At 42.1% G+C, this 20,749-nt stretch overlaps 1 protein-coding gene across 1 annotated transcript in view; it reads left to right on the top strand.

Moving 5' to 3' along the window:
* ST6GALNAC3 (ST6 N-acetylgalactosaminide alpha-2,6-sialyltransferase 3) overlaps nucleotides 1-10,551 on the top strand; it is a 323,114-nt gene extending 312,563 nt beyond the window's left edge. The window contains exons 4-5 of the mRNA XM_031967397.1: nucleotides 30-137; nucleotides 1,921-10,551. Of these exons, the coding sequence (XP_031823257.1) occupies nucleotides 30-137; nucleotides 1,921-2,107 (295 nt within the window). The 3' untranslated portion in view covers nucleotides 2,108-10,551. The remainder of the gene's footprint in view (nucleotides 1-29; nucleotides 138-1,920) is intronic.
* The last annotated feature ends 10,198 nt before the right edge of the window (nucleotides 10,552-20,749 follow it).

Here is a 20,749-nt window from a genome sequence, read left to right as displayed (position 1 = left end):
GTATGTGTGTGTTTCTTTTCTTTTTCCAGAGTCCAGTCAGGTACTTATCTCAGCACTGGGTGGTTTACCTTAATCCTGGCAATGGATGCCTGTTATGGCATCCATGTCTACGGCATGATTAATGACACCTACTGCAAGTAAGATCCCGGAAATCATTTTCGTGTGTCTCCCGTTCTGATCCCTTGTCAAAGTTTTCTAATTCATTTTCTGGTCATAAATCCCTGCAATATAAGGTAGTGATCCATGGCCACCCTGGGCTGTGGTGATGGGACCCTGCAAGGTGGGTGTGATAGAAGCAGGTAGGGGTGGGCACAAGAGCGAGAATGCTGACGCTGGATTCCGAGGGCCTGGTTCAAATCCTGCCTCGAATGCTAATGGCCTGTGAGACCTCAGGCACACATTTGCCATCCCAGCCCCTCTATTCCTTTTCTGTAACTCTAGGCCAGACCGAATGGTCTCTGAGACCCCTGCCAACTCCAAATCCTGGATCCTTAACCCTCTGCCATTGGCTTCCTAGATCCTTCCCAAGTTAAATGAAGAGCTGACATGGTCTCTTCTTATTTGAGGGTCTCTTCTAACCCTAACCCTGGAATCCTCCTCTTTTCTGGATCCTTGTTGGTCTGGACTTGTGATTGCAGGAAACCCTCCTCTACCAAGGAAGAGAAGTAAAAATCAGTGACAGTTGTTGGAGGTCCTGAGGGTTTAAGGGATGATGACACCTCTGAGATTCTCTCATTCAGCTCCCTCCTTCTGCAGATGAGGAAACTGACCCTTAACTGAGGGGTGATGTGCTCAAGGTCACACAGGTCATGGAACTTGACCCCAGGTCTTCCATCCCAGAGCCAAAGTTTTCCCCTTGTCCTATCTATTACCACAGGAGAGGGGGATCTGAAGCCACCTGTCTGCCTCCTGCTCTGCACTACCTCTCCTCAGTCATAGAACTGGGTGAAAGAGAAAAAAGCAAGGAAGGGGAATTAGCAACACTGGGGTGTCAAAAGAATCAGAACTTTTTTTTTAATCAAGGACTGCTCAGGAACTTGGGCTTAGGAAATTCAGTGACTATTTAATTTGCAAAGCAAGTTCAAGTTTCATCATTTCTATGGGCTCTGAGGGCTCTGTAGATGGCTATCTCCTCTGTGGTTGTATTCGATCACAAAGGACAGAATGTCCTAGAGCTTCTGATAAAGCTGACAGCTTAACCACAGTTCCTGGAAATTATATTTCACGAATAAGTAAGCAACCTGTCAGCTCTTTATTTAAAATGAGCAAGCTTAGCCACAGTATATCCTCATTCGTGGGGTCCTATTTAATTAGATAATAAAACAAATCCTTCCCACTTTCTCCGGGAAATGGAACACATACACATCTGTGTGTATAAGAGGCACTATGTCTATATGTACACATGTGTACATGTGCATGTGTATAGAAAAATTTTAGATACTAATAAGTGGTATAATCTAAATGAAATGGATTTTAATCAGGCTGTCAGAAGTAAACAAACAAATAAATCAGCAAATGTCCACAGAAGCCTTGGGATCTAATATCTCTATCCTTGTTATAAGGAGAGAGGAACCACAGCAACAACAAAATAATAAACCTTGGAGCTTATTCAAGCTCTATACAATAGCCCAGGTAACTGAATGCTGGCCTCCCCTCATCCTGCAAAGAATGATTGTATATTTGAATTTAACTGGTGTGATACGTAAATGTCATTTGAACTCTTTCAAGCACACAGGCTTAGAATATTAGTTAAAAACTTCCATACCTAATAGCTTTTAACTGAGTTCATGGATGAGAAAAATACATGGGTTTGTAAGTCAATGCATTACATAATGAATTCTTTTAAGAGAATGCTTCCTTCCTCATTTCCACCTTCTCTCTGTCTCTCTCTCTCTCTCTCTCTCTCTCTCTCTCTCTCAGGTCAGAAGGTTTTAGAAAAGTCCCCTACCATTACTACGAGCCAGGAAGAGATGAATGCGATGAATACATTCTCCACGAAAATGCTCCATATGGAGGTCATAGGTTTATGACGGAAAAGAAGGTGTTTGCCAAGTGGGCCAAGAAACACAAGATCATATTTACACACCCAAACTGGACAGTGTCTTGATGCTGGCTTGCCCCACCTCACCACGAGAATGGCAATGCCTGAGCTCTGATGACGATGATGATGATGACGACATAATTGATTTGTTCTCGTACTTAAATGGGCCCTTCTCAGTGATTGATGAATCTGAGAATCCATTTGGGGTTGGCCACAGGAATGGGGGCAGTGTTTTGTTTCTTCTCTTAGGGTTCTACATGCCATATTGCACTTTTACAATTTAATTGGAATTGAATCCAAAGTTGATGGAACTCAGCAGTGACCTAAGTGATGGGAAGGGTATCCTCAAGTTAAGATCACCAGACTCTGGAGGTAACTTCTGAGGTAGCCATCCCTCAGAGAGAAAAAAGTCAATGCTCTTGATGCTCTTTGCAACTGGCTCTTCCTCCCATCTTGAAGGTGAGTTATTCAGAAGACCGGGGCAAGGCAAGGTGCCAGGCTCCAAGAGCCTAACCACGCTAGCTGATAACCTGATACAAGTGCACGAGAGGCAACAGGGCCTCTCTCAGACATGATGCTTTTCCAGGGTAAAATCTGTATATCACATCCCCTCACAGAGCAAAACTGCAGGGAAGAAAAAGGAGCCCCAAGAAAGTCCAGGAAGCCAGAAATGCTCGTCCGCCTCTAAGACATTCCCCCCCAAAATTGCTGAGTCTAAAACCCCATTCACTCGAACTGCAGCTGCTCCGTTCTTGCTAGCCAAACCACAGAACTCAACACCCTGGTTTAGAATGAGCTAAATGAATCCTCAATTCCGTTTCATTGAGGAGCAAACATCTAGAGAGGATGTTTTAACACCAGGAACGTTAACTGCAACATTGTAGTAACAAATACTGTGAAAACTTGCGAGACATGCTTTAACATCACCCAAGTGGTTGACTAACCCTGCTTAAACATGCAATGAGAAAAACTCACATTTTCTATGCTTTTTAAACTCATGGAACAAAGAAACAAAACATATTTTTACATAGATTTGTAGCTATCATACTTCATAATGTATATTCGTGTATTCCAGTTTATAGTAGATCTACCCAAGATTTTTTCTCCCTCCCCTCCTCTCCCTCCTGTCCCCCTCCGCTTCCTGACTCTTCACCTTCCCTCTGTATTTTGGTTTCTGCACACACACACACACACACACACACACACGTGTGTGTGCATGTAGGCGTAAGCATCTTCAGTGGCAAGCACGGCCATCATCATTTCCTTGGACCAAATATCCCCATCCCCATCACCTGGCCTTTGCTCTCTCGGGGCTGATGCAGCCCTCTCAGCTCCCTCGCCCATGGACTTCACAAGGACTCTGCGCTGTAGGTCTGTTACGAAGGAATCTCGTGACCAGATGGCATCTCTTCTTGCTCAGTATTTTTGTAACACATTTCGGCTTATTTTCTTTGTTGGAACAGAAATTGATGAATCTCACTGCTGTGCGGGGTCCTTTCAGCAGAATCTAAAACTGGATGGGACTTCAGACATGCTCTAGTCCAGGCCCCTCATTTTATATGTAAGGCAATTGAGACCCAGAGAAGAAGCTGAGTGGCCTGTCCAGGGTCATTCAAATATTAAATAACAAGCCAGGATTTGAACATGGTTTTTCTTACTCCAAATTTAACACTCTCATGATCCCATATTATCGCAGACATGGAGCTATGTTAAGTATATTCTCTCTCTATAGTAGGCTACTTATTTCTGGGGCACCTGATGAGTGACTGAAAGGAAGAGAAGACAGAATCAGGGCTGTGACGTGTGATTCAGTGGCACTTTGGAGACCCGACTGTCTCTGTGTAAATATTGGAGATATATGGGATTCCGTAATCATATGGTATTCCCACCGTGGGAGCTCTTTACTCCAAAGATTAAACAAAATCCATTCAGTAAGTAGCCAGCTCCCAGCAAGTTGTCTGTGACAACAATGGATGTTGAGTCTTGCTCAAAGTCACATGGCTCAATGTCAAGGGAAGGGTCTTCATTGAAAGTTGTAGAAAAGTAGAGTGGTTGTCTAGTCTAATGCTCTCATTTTGAAGATGGTAAAATTAAGAATTAAGGGGTTACCAAAACTAGGCAGATACTATCTAGAAGAAGCATATTGGATCCTGGTTTTTCTGATTTCAAGCCCTGCACTCTATCCTCTAAACCAGCAAGGTCAAATTTATAGTAAAATTAGTCCTGTGGGTCACATCTTGACTTAAAAAACTACAGATGAACATTAGCTCTGTTGTATCGTATTTTTATTGATTTTTAAAAATCTTCCCTGCTACATCTTAACCTAGTTCTGGCCACATTCATGAGTTGAGCACCTCTGCTCCTAGACACTCTGCTTGTATCTACCACCCCTCCTGGTTCTACTGAAATATTCCGTGAGATAAGTTAATAGGGAGATTAACTGCCATCCGAAATAAATATGCTGTACCACAGAGATATTTTCTAAATCAGTGGCTTCACATCGACAGCCTTGAGCATGAAGCTTGGTCTTGCCAAGTCTATTTTATAACTTTCTATAACTGCCAACCCCCACTCTTCTTGACTCACTTTCCATGTCTGAAATCGGGACCCTCATCTCGGAAGGAGGAACAACAGAATCACACATATGAAGCGTTAATCAGGGGCTGATCTTCTTGATGTTGTTGTCAGCAGACCGTTTATTCAAATAGAAATTGATTGTTCTTTTTCACCAAATCTACCCCAGTGTTATTGTTAAGATCTCAACTCTTGGGCACATACTTTTCTCCTTTTTATCTACCCTTAAGGTAGCTTCATTTGCCCACCTCTGAATCACAGAGCTGATGCTTTGATCAGCCTAAATCTGAGCTTTCACTGGGGGTGAACTGGCAATTCTTGGTTTATTTTCAAGTGATCTTCATTATTATTATTAAAGGACATTGGCTTTGGAGCAAAGACGAACAAAATGCAGCAGCACTGTATTCTACTGAGGTACAAATTCAGGCAACCCTATGCCAGTGATTGCTGGCCTGAAATGCTCAAGACTGTGTTCATAATGTAGGGGACTTTGACCAAGTGGAATCTGGATAGAATTATATATTTAGAGCTGGAAAAGACCTTGGAAACCATTCCCTAATTTTCCCCTTATTTTATAAATAAGGAAATTGAAACCAATAGAGATTAAGGGACTTGTACAGTTACACAGCTAGTCAGTATCTGAGGCAGGATTTAAACACAGATTTCACGACACCCATCACTTCTTTATACTCTCTCGGTGAGTGCTTGGAGAGGTTATTCCAAATTCTTGGAAGGGAGGAATTTTTCAGTTTGGAATCTGTACGTTCCATATTGTCGTTGAGGGCAATATTCTGGTTAAATGAGGTTGTACCCAGTGTTGAAGAAACAAAACAGCTCAGGTGACTTTCAGTCTTTGCTGAGGACAGTGGATACAAAAGGTCTCTTCTTTCATTCTCAGAGAGATGTCAAGGCCCAAGGATTCTCCTTCTGGTATCTATTCTCCCATACAGGACTGTGAGATTTAAAAGGCAAAAGAGATCATGTTTGGTGTGTGCTGTATCCACCTGAATCTTGAGGAAGTCTTCTGGGATCTTTTCTTGTTTGTACTGAGTTCCTAAATGTACTTGGTTATTGCTACATCTTGCATCTTTTCCCGGAAACAGCCACTCAAAAGAACCCATCTGGTTTAAATGAGGATTTTTGTTCAGCTTTGGCTCTAATCTCATTGCTTATTTTTCATTAGAGTCCCTCATTTATGTATCGGTACTTCCCGTTCCTCCTCGACCTACTGCGTTTCCTGTCCCCTTATGGCCAAGTTTCTTCTTATTCTATTAATATGTTGGAAGCCAAGATGATGACATTTAGAGAGAAAATTCCATTTTCATGCAAGTGTTTTAGCCTTTACGGCGTGAAGAAGCCCCATCTCACTGAAGTGAACGAGATCTGCTTCAGCATAGAAGCACTGAGGGAATGGATCCAACCCAGAGCTATTCCTACAAATTTGTGAAGTTCGGGCCTCCCACACACGGAGACAGCTACGCGGAGAACTGGCATTGGCCAAGGAGCAAGGACAACATTTCAACATCCTTTAAATCTGTAGGCAAATATCTCTTCAAAGGAGATTGAGACTTGCTGAAATCAGCATGACCCTGTCCCTCTATAACTGTTTGCTTCCACAGGGTAAACAGTCTATATTTTCTAATTTATACAGAAGTCTGAATGAAAAGCAGGGAATCAAAAACTAGGGACATCCCTCTCTGAAGCTGGTCATCTATTATGTGAGCCTGGTACTAAGTAGCCATGCTCTCCATGTGTGTTAAAAAAAAAAGTTCGAAGTGGGGGGAACAAGATTAGCTTTTAAAGGATGCATTTCTGTACTGGGGTCCAACCTAGCATTTCTCCAGCAGCGTTTCTTTTCAGACCAGAAAAATGAACACATACCCAAACATAGAGAGCACATGTGTGGAAAGTACATACATGCATGCACAATACACGTGTGTGTCCCCACGCGGTCACAGGGATCCCCAGGTCTGCATTTTTATATATTCACATCTATCGATCTCTACCGCTATCTCTCCTCCTGGAAGGTAGGAATCACAGCAAGATCGATGATAGATTGCCTTGGAGATTCATTGAGTTCCATTCTAAAAATCTTGATGCAAGAATGAAGCAAATCACAATGTAGTGTTTAACTAGTTCCCTGAGACAGGCTTTGGGGAAGAGCGTGTGGCGTCCAGAGACAGCCAGAAGAAGAAAGGCAAGAAAAGCCACTCCGTGAGGAAGGGAGGGGCTGCTAGTCACACATCAGCCTCCCAGTTCGCAATCTGCTCGGCAGATGCTCTATGGATTGCTCCTTGGCTGAAGTGACACTGGAAAGCACGGCGTCATTTCATTCACACTGGAGTAAAGGAATAAACGGGAGTTCCATTATTTAAATTAGCCTGTCTTAAGTAGAGGGGAAGCACAGATCGGCCATGTTGTTGTTTTTTAGTTATTGTGATTTTACAAGAAAAAATAGTGGCCGGTGTGGGAAAGAAGACCTGATCCCAAATTTCTTGTGAATTAGTGAATGTAGATGGAAGAGATGAAGGAAATAACAAGTGGTCTCTGAAATCGCTCTTTGGATAGGGTAAATACATCCAGAGAAGACTGACTCTTCCCTTTCTTGAGACAAAGGCACTCAAAAGCCCTTCCCTGGTGGTGTTAATTGGATGTTAATTATGAGTTCAGCTTAATTTTGAAAAGCAGCTCAAATGCAATCAGACTTTTTTCCCTGACATCGTGTCCATTTAACACTTAATGTGGCATGCCAAATGCGAGCACAGATCATAGTCTCCAGAGCCGACTTGTTTAGATGATTGAGCAGAGAGGATAATGTAGAATTTCAGGACCATGAGGAAATGGGCCGTTTTACACCAGGAGTTCTCATAAGGGAATAAAATCTTAAAATAAGAGAAAACAGGGGAAAGAACCACAGAGAATTCTTGAAGCTTTGTCTCTTTAAAATTGTTTCAGTGGAGAAATCCCTCCAGACTTGGTGAAAAATTGAAGACCCAGACAGAGCCTGGGGTGTCACTGTGTGGAAGGGGACCTATAAGGAGGGATTCACTCACTTGAGCCAGGTGAGGGAGTCCATCAGGCTGCTTGGCTTGGAGTATGTGGTGCAGGGAGACCTGCATAGGTTTGAGAGGATCTCTCTGAGGAGTCGAGGGTAGAGACACTAGAGACAAGAAATGTGCTCTATAATGGACCCTTCCTGGAGGGAGCTTGTCTGGGGTGTCGCCTACCTCTGTCCTGGTGAGATTAAAAATCAACAGAAGGTCCAAATGTGGAGCCACAGAGCCTGTAGTGGAGAATGGATTTCAGGGACAGAGATTTCCTCCCATTGGCCAGAGTCTCCCAGGGAGCCTAGGTCTAGATAGGACTTGGGCTTTGTAACTAAGTGTAGTTGATTATGCCCAATCTTCTGCGCTCCCTGGAGAGAGGAAGAACATGCTAAATGCCTGCCATCTCCGGCCCTCGTCTCCTGCTGGCTGCCATGTGCTATTCCTGGGCAGCTCTGGGACTTTTCTGAAGGGGGGTAATAGGCCCTTCACTGCCTTAGTGTTCGGTCTTTCAGAAGACAGCCCCTCCAAAGTGCCCAAAGTTATTGGGGGGGTCGTCTGATTAACCTGCCAAGCAACAGGCCTGTGGCTGTCTTGATTGTGAGGCCCAGTGAGATGCTGAGCTGGATGGCATAGAAATGTCTGTATAGTGCCGAGCTGTGATGTGATCTTTGGAGATATTTATTGTCTTATCTGTATATTGAGAAGGTGAAGGAAGGAATAGGCAATATATGATTCCCGTCACAAACATCTCATTTGCTGTTATTATGCCCATTTTACAGTTGAAAAAAACTGAGGCAAATAGAGATGAAATAAGTTACTCAAAATCACCTAGCTAGGAACATGTCCGAGGCTGGATTTGATTTCAGAGCTTCCTGACGTCCACCTCTGCAACCTGATGAGGGATCCTAGAACCACCTCAGATCTAGGATCTAGGATCCTAGATGAAGCGCCAGAAGAGCAGAGGCATCACCTGGTTCAATCCATTCCCTTTACAGATAGATGAAAAATGAAAGCTTAAATGACTTGGCCAAGAGCTTACAGAAATGGTCAGACAGGATCTGAGTCCAGAACTAGGTTCGGGCCACGGTACCCATTGTTTTGTGGCCAGTGGAGCACAGAGCCAGGAAGCTCACAGTTTCCTTGGGTGATTGAGTCCAAACCCCTTGCTTTTCAGAGGGATCCAGGGGAGTGCAGCTGGGTAAGCGACCTGCAAGCTCACACAGATCGTAAACAGCTGAGGGGAGTTTCGAACACATGTTTTCTGGCTTCAGATTCTTGTGTTCCACCTCAGGCCGTGCTTATACTGGGGAGACTGCAGTCTCTTGGGGAAGCTTTTGAGGACCATCTGTCCATGTTAGGAAGCTTTTCCTGACCCTGAGCCCACCTGTGCTTCTCTGTAACTTCCCCACTCGGCTCCTCTTCCTTCCTCTGAAGGTAAGAGAGCAGGTTTGCTCAGCCCTCCTCAGTCACAGCCTTCCCCTGGGGGGCCCATTAGGAGCTGTAGGCTCCCTTGTCCCTACACATCTTCTCTTCTCTAACTTGCACATCCTGGATTCCTCCAGCTGATCCTTTTAGCCAGAGATCTGGAGGCTCTTTCCTGGATGGTCTTGACTTCACACATAACCTGGTAATTTAATCCCCTTGTGAGAGCAGATGTAGCTGCTCAGCCTTGCAAAGTGCTTCAGACATAGAAGGCCCTTGGAATGTATTTTTGGAATTGCACTGAATTCAGCCCCAGCACTGATCTCCGTCCTCCAGATGTGACCCAACAAGGGCCAAATACTGGGAAGTGGGTGAAATCCCAGACTTCACTAATGGATTTACAGGGACCTGATTTAGGGCCTAGAGAGAGGATGACCTCTAGTCTAAGCTTCTCATTCAACAGATGAGGAAACCGAGGCACAGAGAAATTAAGCAACTTGTCTGACATCAGACAAGACAAACCATGAACATCAGAGTGGGGATTCACACCTACTTCCTCTGATCCCAAATCCCTCCCCTCCATCCCCGTGAGGACCCACACAGCTGTCTGAAAATGGCGTCTGGGGCTGAGAAGCAACACAAGTCTCACACGACCCGTTCAAAATGTTCTTTTGCTTGTTTTATGAAACCTTGGAGAAAGCCCCAGAACACTCGAGTTGAAGGTGACCTTGAGGCAAGGCAAGGAACCCACATCCTGTCCTTTAAGCTGCTTTCTCCTTCTTGCCCTTTCAGGCTAACTGATTTGTCTTTAGAGGAGAAAGTAACTCATTCCCCTCCAATACATCTTTTTTTTGTTCACGCTTTGGAGATTTCAGAAAACAGTCTTGAATTTATGAAGGTGAAAACAAAACCCTTGATGAATAAATAGCCAAGTGCCAAATTAATGTGTTTGTCTGCCTTGCCCACAGTTCCCTGAAAGTTAACTCCGAGTGGAAAAAAGCAGGCCATTCCCCAATAACCCTTTTCCTTTCCTGAAAAGCATAGATTTCTTTTTGTTTGACTTGTTTATAAATGCAACCAGAGGAAATACCCATTTCTGGTTTTAGAAAAAGGGCTTGTGGGGCAAGACTCATTCTAAGAGCTCCCAGACTTTGGTGAAGCTTCTCATTCCCACTTCAGCCAGTGGTCAGGCCCATCTCTGGAAGAGTCTGGAGCGAGATGCTGCTCCTGCCGCTTCCGCCTGACCCACAGGAACTACAGGGAGATCATCCCCGCACTCACGTACCTCCCGCTGAAAGGCCAGCGGCGGCGATCGATTTACTTGACCTTTGCAATAGAGTAGATGGTGACATGAGGGAATGAGGAATGGTGGATGGAAGGCTGACCTCCTGAGACTCAGGAAGGCCTTGGGGGAATTGTAGCTCCCACCACAGACCGGAGGGTCGGTCCTGGCCTAGTGAGAAGCTCCGGGGCCTCCCATTTCTGAGGGGCACCAATCATGAGGTCACAGATTAAAGCTAGAGATCCTAGAGCTCATGTGGTACAAGCGTGAGTTAAGTGATCAGCTCAGGATCCAAGTGCCAACTGTGATTGCATTGGCCCTGGTGCCCCTGAATGGGGAATTCCCTGAAATCACAGGCCCACTCCTCTTACCAAACTGTGGGGAAGGCAGAGTGAATCACAGAAATCTAGAGACAGGAGGGTCCCCAAGAGCCCCCCAGCTCTCACTGCAACTGACCATGTGGCGGCTGCTGGGAGACGGGGGCTCCCAAAGCAGGCAGTCGCCTCCCCCTCAGCAAAGCTTTCCTGATGGTCGGCTTCGCAGACAGAGCAAAAGCAGCAGCTCAGTATCAACATTGGGGAAGGAGCTGGTGGTCACTCAGCACAAAATCATTTCCAATAACGTTTTTTTAAAAATGACTGTCTGAGCTATAAAATAAGCTTTGAATTAAGATGCTTTTCACGTGAAATAGCAGAAAATACGGGGTTTTTGGAGGGAGGGTTATAATTTGCTCTGTCTCTATTTGCTGTCTGATAATGAGGAAAGTGCTGTGGCTGTTCGCCGTGTTCAGCGCCATTCACGGGCTCTGTCTGGGCAAACACAAGCTGTCCCAAGTAATTGAGAAACTCTGTCAAAAGCTAAGCTTGACATTTATTTTCATGAAGTTAGATTTAGGCTTTTGGGCACTGGAAGAGACCTGAGACTAAGATACACAGACACGAGGGGCTGGACTAGAATGGGTCGGCCACAATGAGACGCTTTTAATCATTCCGAATTTTGCTTCAGTGAGAGGATGTTCCAAGGTGCAAATTCTTGTCTGGACTCAGTCAGTCAGTGCTGGAAAAGGAGACAAGGCCTGTGGAGGTAAGCTGACTCCTACAGAGGCGGCATCCGAACCCAGGCCTTTGTGACTCCACACCTAAAATATATTCATATGTCATGCTGCTTCTATTTCCTAAATGATATATATATAATATCTATGCATGTGTATATAATTTAAATATTTAAATACATTTCACTCTTCATGATGCACCATCATTTCTAAGTCTCCTGTCCATTCAAACACTGGGGATGTGACATTCAAATCCCGCCTCAGGATGACGATTGCCTCTTTCTGGCTCTGCCTTAGAAACCTTCCAGCCCAAACCTCTGTTTGTGTTCACAAATGGAGCAACTGAGGTCAAGAAAAGGCAGCTTCCCATGGTCCTACCTTCTTAGTGGTAGCTCCAGGAAGTTAGAGTTCCTTTGCTGTAGCTTGTCCTTCCACCTCTGGAGATCACAACCTTCATAGCTTAACATGTGACTTAGAATGTCAAAAAAAATCTGAATCCTCTGGTGGCCACGCTGGCCACCAGCCCCTCCAGCCGGAGCTTGCCTGACCAATAGAAGACCCCAAGCCCATACTGGAAGCCTCTCAGTTCTGTGGTTCACGCCCTCTCCCTGCCCCATTTTTATCGAATGCATTATTTGATCGGTATGTTCATCCCTGGCATGACTTCAAGAACCCAGAATTCCATGCTACACCGGCTCTAGGAGCGGGACTTCCACAGGATACAGGCCAATGAGATCAAGGGAAAAACCCAAGTCTTGTGTTCCTTATTTCCCTTTGTGCTCCAAAATGAAGCTAAGGGTCATTGGCCAATAAGACCAAGGCATAAAATAGTCCCTTCTCTAGTTCATACAAAAGCACCAGTTTTTTATAATCATGCAGAGAATTTATTCTAGTCTGTAATTTCTTCTCTGCTAGAATTCATCTTGACACCTTGACTCCCCAACAGACCATTATATTACTGAATACTGGATCCTTCCCCCTTACTGCTGCCGTTTTCCAGAAGCCCAAAGCCAAGCTACCACTTAACACTACATGCCAATTTGCCGAGTGTGAAATGCGAATATCTCTTTTTACTAATGATAACGGAGCAAGTTTTCACATGGTCACTGAAAATTGGCGATTCTTCTTTACATATGCACAACTGGGCTATATAGGTATACAAATGTATTGAACATATATGTTGGGGAATTGCTCTTATTATAGTTTTGTGTCAGTCTTCTACATAATGTAAATATCATTCCCATTTGATGCCAAGTGATCTCCACTGAACAGTTTCCCTGCTTATTTTTAATCTTCATTGATTTTGTTCCTTCCAAAAACTTAATTGAAAATGATTATTGATGAAACTGTGTTTTTAAATGGCAGAAGTTCCTTCCTTTCTCTATTTTCTGCAATTTGTTTTAGGATTCAACTGTACTTCTAAACTATTTCCCCCTTTATTTTTTGGTCTCCTCTTTTTTATCTTTTTCATCTTCCAAATTTCAAATTCTCTTAATTCTTTGGTGTATTTTTCTTGAAACATTCTCCAAGTCCCCTTTTTATGAGTAGAAATTCATTTTCCTCTTTTTCATACGACAGGAGATGCAAATCTGTTTTTGGAAAGATTATATTTTGGCAAGTGAATTTTGTTCACTTTCTCATTAACAGACTGGTTTGAGCATAAAAAATCAGGAAAAAGAAATGGTTAATATGGAACATTTTCAAGGTCTACATACAAGTCTTTTCAAAATAAAATATTTCATTTGTTTAACCACAAATGAGAAAAGGATGTTGCCTTTTGCTATAAATGACAAAGGGTTTAAAAACTGCGTCATGAATTTATCTCCAAAAACTTGAGAGCACTTTATAGAGTTAAATCCATTTGCCTTGGATTGTTGTTGTTGTCATTCAGTTGTACCTGCTCTTCATGATCTTGGATCATAGCACATTGATGCTGTCCCTGGATTTGGCAAAGATACTGGAGTGCTTTGTCACACCAGTGGATTAAGAAAGGTTAAATCACTTCCCCAAGGCCATTCAGCTACTAAGCACCAGAGGCCAGATTTGAAAGCTGGTGCTCCTGGTTCCAGACACAGTACTCCATGCACTGAGCTCCAGAGCTGCTTCCTTGATTGTGATACAGAACAACAAAACTCACTCTGTCCTCCATTAACGAATGCATGAATTTGCAGTGAATCATTAGTACAAAAAGAGTCAGTCCACCAAGGATCAATGATAAGCCAAGTGTGGGGACTGCCTCAATACCCCTGGTCTACAACTTAATATAAACGTCAGAGAGTTGCCTGAGCCTTAGAGGGTTAAATTGTCCAGGGTCACACAGCTAATAGGTGAGAGAGTTGGAATTTGAATCCAGGCCTTCCTGAATTATGTTCCAGTACACCAAACACTTAAAACCCTGCCTTTTTGCACTGTCTCCATCTACATTATCCACCACTGTGATTTTTTTTGCATGCATATCAACCTATGAACCCCCTTGCAAGATAGGATGTCTCCCAGGGTAAACTAACGGCAGCATTCCCGTGCACGCACGGTGTTCCAAAATAACTTGGATAATAGTGCCCACTTCTAAAATGTTCCTGGGAACTCAGGAGAACTACCACGTTGGGCGTTCTTCCCTTGCAGGGATAGTTTGACTTTTCTTGGGCGAGGTTCTACTTGCACGCTCATGGAAAACATTGTTTGGCCGAGGAGTCTGTTGGTGATAAATGAGATAATGGAGCTCTTCTCCTTCTGCTTCCAGGGAGGCTGCCTTTGGGTTACTGCCCCTTGCCTGCCAGATGTCTGTATACTGTATACCCATATGCTCCTGTTTTTATGGAATTGTTTGTTCTTCTCTAACTTTGAAATGAAATGACCCAAGAGATTTACATTCTGTTTCATAGCATTCCTCAGCACAGTAATTTATGCATAATGGATGCCACCATAGATTTAGGGGCCATTTATATTGTCCACCTTTTCCTATTTATATTAGATTAAATAAATTCTTCATATTCAGGTTTGCTATGATTTTCTGTTTTCTAGTGTGTCTCTTATTTTCAATGAATTTATAATATTTTATGTGTTCTTTGTATTTCCAAAGTGATGACTTGGATACTTTAAGTTTTCAGCAATAAATACCATTTTCTAATCTCTTGTTTTGAGGGTTTCTTAAAATTATATATGATCCAACCTGAAATCATTTGTCTTTTTTGCATACAATCTTAGGAGGCTCACTGAACATTCAATGATGAATGAGTCTGATATAATAGAAAGCAGCTCATTACATGAATATGAGAACATATACTATGAGTCTAGCCATGTCCCAAGGAGTGTGGCTGTGTGCGTTATGGCAAACAGCCAGTGCAGAAATTAGTACCATTCCCCAATGCCGATATCCATTCAAACCATGTTTATTGAGTGCCTCAAATGCATCATACATTGTGCTTAGACCCATAGGAAAAAAGGGGGCAAATAAAATAAAATCTTTGCCCTCAGGGAGCTTCTGATTTAGAAGATACAATGTAATTCATATCTTTAAGAGATATGAATAAATATTTATGAAAGGGGGTTAATGTCAAGTTAATAATGACCCAGAGATGAAAAGTTCTGCTTAATTCCATTGCAATAATCAAATGCCCTTAGTTGGGCCTCCATAAACTCTCAGCCATTAAACTATCCCCCCATTTCAAACCGAGAGTGATGGGGCTGAGATGTATAGTGAAAGAGAGGAGGGGAAGAGAAATGGGAGAGGAGAGAGGGAAGGAGAAAAGAAGGGAGATGGAGAGACAGGAACCTCTCTCTAGGTGTGTGTCTTTCAGAGAGTTTTGATTCCAGCTCTCCCTTCTAGCGGAGCCTTGTTACCTGATGCTGACTGCACCAGGAAGCCGGATGATAAGAGTGCAGCCAGCTGCCACTCTCCAGCCCAGAGTCCCAGGAAAGAAAGCTCATGTCCAAATGCCTTCCTCCTTTTTATCCGGCCACTCCCTTTCAGCCAGGCTCTCGGCACATCTTGCCCTCTGGGTGCCAAGGTCTTTGCCAGACCTGAGCCACAGGAAAGGTCCCTCCCCTCTGAAATGGAGCAGATGCGGCCCATGAGCCAGAGAGACCTCCCTGACTCCTCACCGTTCCTTTCTCAGAGAATTGGTCCAGGCCGGCTGGACCTCTGGGTGTTTGGCGGGGGGGAGCGGCTCCCCCACGGCTGCATTGCGAGTAACTGCAGGGTCCCGAAGCGCCGCCTGCTAAGTGATGCTGTTGCCAAGAATAAACAAGTAAACAGGCTCTGAACGACAGAAGATGGCATGTGCACTTTTTTAAAAAGCATTTCACCTCATGTAAGATCGTGACTGTGACGTCCTCAAGACAAAGAATGTTTATTCAAGAAGCTGGGTTTAAAAATAAGAAAGGAAAATGTCCTTTGTACAGCCTGGTAAGGGTAGCCCTGCCAAGCTGCTCTCTCCTTGAAATCTGCTCCGAGATCCCTGGGTAGAATCAAGCCTCCAATACTTGTTGCAAAAATAATCACTGAACAAATAGTTCCTTTCAGAGGCATTGCACAGCAAGCTGAGAACTGAAATAAGAGGCAGAAGCAGAATGAGCAGAGGCATGAATATGGATTCATTTGATCTCTCTTATCCATGGCCCCCAGTTAGTCTTGTCTTAGTCCTCTTTGTCCCCTTCCTTATTAGTCTTAGGTCTTATAGGGATTAGGAATTGCCCTGATTATGCTCTTCCTTATAACAGTTCCATCTGTCCTTATCTCCTGTGTATCAGTGAAAAGTTCAACCATGGTAAAGGATGGAGAATTGGGATGAGTAATTTAAACATTGCTAGAAAATTGTGAGGGGGAAGCCAGGAATCCTCTGGCCGTTCTCAGATTTCCCTGTTGTGTTTTCACTGAGAGAATCTCAGGTTAGGACATAGAAAGAGGATTCTTTAAGCATTTCAAGGAACGTATGCTTTCCATGGGGATTCCCAGGGGGCTGTGGCCAAGGATACCGTGATCACAAGACTTTGAGCACTTTCAAGATGAAAAATTCCAGCAAAGTTGTCTAACCATTCTACGTTTAAATTGCCTTTTGGGTATATTGGGGATAAATATAATTACTATGAATATCCTATAAGTTAGATAAAGGTATATATATTGAATACAATTCTTAAACTCTCTTAAACACGTAAGTATTGGTTTAAGACCAACAAATAAGACAGTACCTTTCTTCAAGGAAGTTACTTCATTGTGGAGTGAGACAACACATACAGAGGAACTGAAAAGAGGGGGAGGGAGGCAAGAAGAGAAAAATGGCTGTGATCCTTCCCAAAACAGTGGCAAAAGAGGTACTATCAGGAGAATAGGGATTCAGGACAGGGATTTCTCTCAGTGAAAGATGAGGGAGAACAGGAAAAAAAAAACCTTAGAATCTAAGTTTTCAAATGTGAAATACCAAGAGTATTGTAAGGAATATTGCTTTGTAAATAAAAAATACTCTAAATCAAAAGGTATACCAATAGCAACAACTCCTCTTTATAGGGAACATTAAGGAGTCATGGTAGGGAAAAGGTGCACAGCACATGGTAAGTAGAGCACTGGATTCAGAGACTGAAGACACTATAATAAAAAATGACAATTCTACCTAAATTGATTTGCTTATTGAGGCCACATGAATCAAATTGCCAAAAAATGTTTTATAGAGTAAGAAAAAATAACAACAATTCATATGGAAGAATAAAAGGTCAAGAATATCAAGGAAATCAATAAAAAAAATGGAGGAAAGTAGTCTCACAGTATCAGATCTCAAACTGCATGACAAAGTAGTAAACATTAAAGCAATCTTGTGCTGGCTAAGAAAGAGAGTGGTAGATCAGGGGACTAGATTAGGTATACTATACACAGTAGTAAATAAACATAGTAATTTTATTTTGACAAACACAAAGATCCATGATTTGGCAACAAGAACTCACTATTTGACAAAAATTACTGGGGAAACTGGAAAGCCATTTGGCAGAAACTAGGGACAGAGCAACATTTCACAGAGTATACCAAGATAAAGTCAAATTGGATTTATTTAGACATTATTTAGACATAAATGGCGATGTAAACAAATCAGGGGAGCATGGATTATTTTATTTGTCAGAATTATGGATAAGAAAAAAATTTAGGATCAAAAAAGAGAGAACATTATAGGATGTGAAATCAATATTTTTGATTACATCAAATTAAAAAAGGTTTGCACAAACAAAACCAATTCAGCCAAAATCAGAATGAAAAAGGAAAGTGGGGGAAAGGGGAATTTTAAAATGAGTTTTTCTGATAAAAGTTTTATTTTTCAAATATAGAGAGAATTGTGTCAAATTTATAAGAATATTATAAAATACCCAATTTGATAAGTGATCAAAGGCTAAGAACATGCAGCTTTCAAAAGAAAAAAAAATCAGACAGTATTAAAAAATACTCTAAATCATTATTGATTAAAGAAATGCAAATTAAAACATTCCAAGATACCACTTTATGCCTATTGTATTAGGTTAATATGACAAAAAAAGAAACTGACAAATTTAGAGGACAAGTGAAAAAATAGGGACACTAAAGCACTATTGGTAGAGTTGTGAACTCACCCAAGTATTTTATAGAACAATTTGTAATTATGCTCCCAAGTCAATAAAACTGTACACACCCTTTGATTCAGGAATACCATTATTTGATCTGTACCTCAAAGAGATCAAAGGAAATTTGATTTCCATACAATATATTTATAGAAGTATTTTTGTGGCGCCAAAGAATTGGAAATACAGGAGATATCCCTCAATTGGGAAACTTCTGAACAATCTGTATATGATTGTGATGGAATACTATTGTGCTTTAAGAAATGATAAGCAGGATGTTTTCAGAAAACACCTGGGAAGAGTTACATGAACTGATGCAGAGTGAAATCAGCAAAACAAGGAGAACATAGCATATAGGAACAGCAATATTATCCAATAATAAACTATAACTGTATTGAGTATTCTAATCAATACAATGATTCAAGACAGTTTCAAAAGATTTATGATGAAAAATTCTATCTATCTCCAGAGAAAGAGCTGATGGCATCTGAACACAGATTGAAACTTCCTTTTTTAAAATTTTTGGGTCTTTTTTTTTTTTTTGGTAACATGGATGATATGGAAATGTCTTGAATAATGTATAGTCCGTGTCAACTTGCCTGCCTTCTCAAGGACGAGGGAGCAGAAGGAAGTAGGAAGAGAATTTGGAACTCAAAAAGTTTAAAAACAACTTGAAATTTTTTTTGTTTATATGTAATTGAGAAAATAAAATTATATGTAAATGTAAAACAATTTTAAAGGAATGACTGTATAGAATTCTTTGCTTTGGAAATTACTCTGGAACATAATATAATGGAGTTTTTAGCTGGTTTGGCCAGGATGGGACCAGAGAATTGAAGTAAAATATTCTATTCATTCCTCTGAATAAAATCTTTTAGCCTGGCTTTATATCAAGAGCTAAACTGGTAAATTCCATTTATAAACATGGGATTAACATAATCAGACCAATTTATATGGATTTTTGAAGTTTACAAAGTGCTTTCCTTATAACAAACTTGAAAGGCAGACGATTCACGTCAAGTCAATGAGCATTCATTAGGCACCTATTATATGGCGGACTATATATGTTCTGCATGGGACATATAAAAACACCAATGACCAATGGCTTCTGCTAACAAAGTGTATATTCTCCTAAAGATAGTGAGAATGGGGATGCAACATGTATATAGAGAAAGAAATATAAAGTACTTTGCACTTAGTAATGTGGGAGACAGAAAATACTAACAATTGAATAATCAGGGAAAAGCTGGTCTAGAAAGCTGGTTTGAACAAAGCTGAGATTCTAGAGTCCTGTAGGAGAGGACAGACAGTTGTAGGTGAGGGGAACAGCCTGTTCAAAGGCATGTAGGCAAGAGAAGTACAAAGGTCAATTTGATCTTCATTTGGAACAACAAAGGACCTGACAGATGATCTCATTTAAATCCTAGCATTTTATATTTGAGGAAATTCCCTATGAGATTGTGGCTTGCCCAAACCACATAGGATCCTGGAAAATGGCTCCTGATTCCCCACACACAAACTTGCCTCCATGATCCTTGGACTTGATGGCTCTACCATTAGCTATCCCTGAAATAACCCTCAAGTCCCTTCTTTGGAGTGGATGGAGAAAGAGCAGAGAACAGGCTCTGAGCAGAGAGGAAGAGACCTGTTAGGACCCAGTGGACAAAGATGGAGGGATTCCCCACTGCGGAATCTGGGCATGGTGAGATCTGAAGGGTAGGGAGGAATACCTCTTAGACTTAGGACCAAACTAGAGGGAATGAAATCTGCCTTTGCAACTGGGCTGAGAACTTGCAGGTAAAATATAAGAGTCAGGAAGCCATCAAGAAAGGGCTGTGGCAATTGCTTCTCGAGAAACCACCATGGAATTCCAAAGGATTCCAGCAGGGCTCGCGGGCCTTGCTTTAGAAATCCACCTCTACAGGTTCCCAGTGACAGTGAAAGGATTATGTGGGTGAGATCTTAGGGTTTGGGTTCTTGAGACTCTTAAGCCTTGACGTGTGGCAACCCAGAGGAAAATAAACCAAAGCTGCGAAGAGCTTCATCACCTGCGGTGAAAGCAAATCCATGATTTTTGTTACTGTCTTCTGGAGTCTCCATGGGAGAAGGCTCTCGATGGGAGACCATCAGGATGAGCTAGGAGGGCTCATTGGCACCCAGAACCAAAGCTGACCAGGACCTTTTTACTTAGCAGAGGCAGCTGAGGCCGAATCCATTTCTGACACATTCTGACCTTGTTCTAAGACTGGAAACTTTCAAACCAGCGCTAATCTGCCCTGAGAAGCCGTTCCTAACACAAGAGGAATGTCCATGTCATTTATACACACATAACCTGTGTTATTGTGCTAGGGCCATACTAGGTAAAGAGTGTGGGAAGTATTACATTATGTACTCTATGGGCATAACAAGTTCATATAAGTAAAATTTGGGCAGATAATTTACTCCTAAGAATATATATATATATATATATATATATATATATATGTATATGTAAAGACATATACATATATATACAAAGTGCTGTTTTGAACTCTAGATATACATATACATATGCATTTTATGTGTATATGTGTGTATGTATGCATATATGTGTGTATGCACACAGTTATTTACATATATATAGAAAAGGAGAAGCAGCAGAAAGAGAGACATAAAGAGGGGGGAAGGCAGAGAGAGAGAGGGAGAGAGAGAAAAGAGAAAGAGAAAAGAGAGATACACCCAGAGTGACAAAGACAGAGACAGAGACAGACACAGAG

Source organism: Sarcophilus harrisii, chromosome 4 (assembly GCF_902635505.1).
Source record: "Sarcophilus harrisii chromosome 4, mSarHar1.11, whole genome shotgun sequence".
Classification (NCBI taxonomy): Eukaryota; Metazoa; Chordata; class Mammalia; order Dasyuromorphia; family Dasyuridae; genus Sarcophilus; species Sarcophilus harrisii.
Note: the sequence above shows the minus strand (reverse complement) of the source record. Positions and strands in the feature narration are given on the sequence as shown.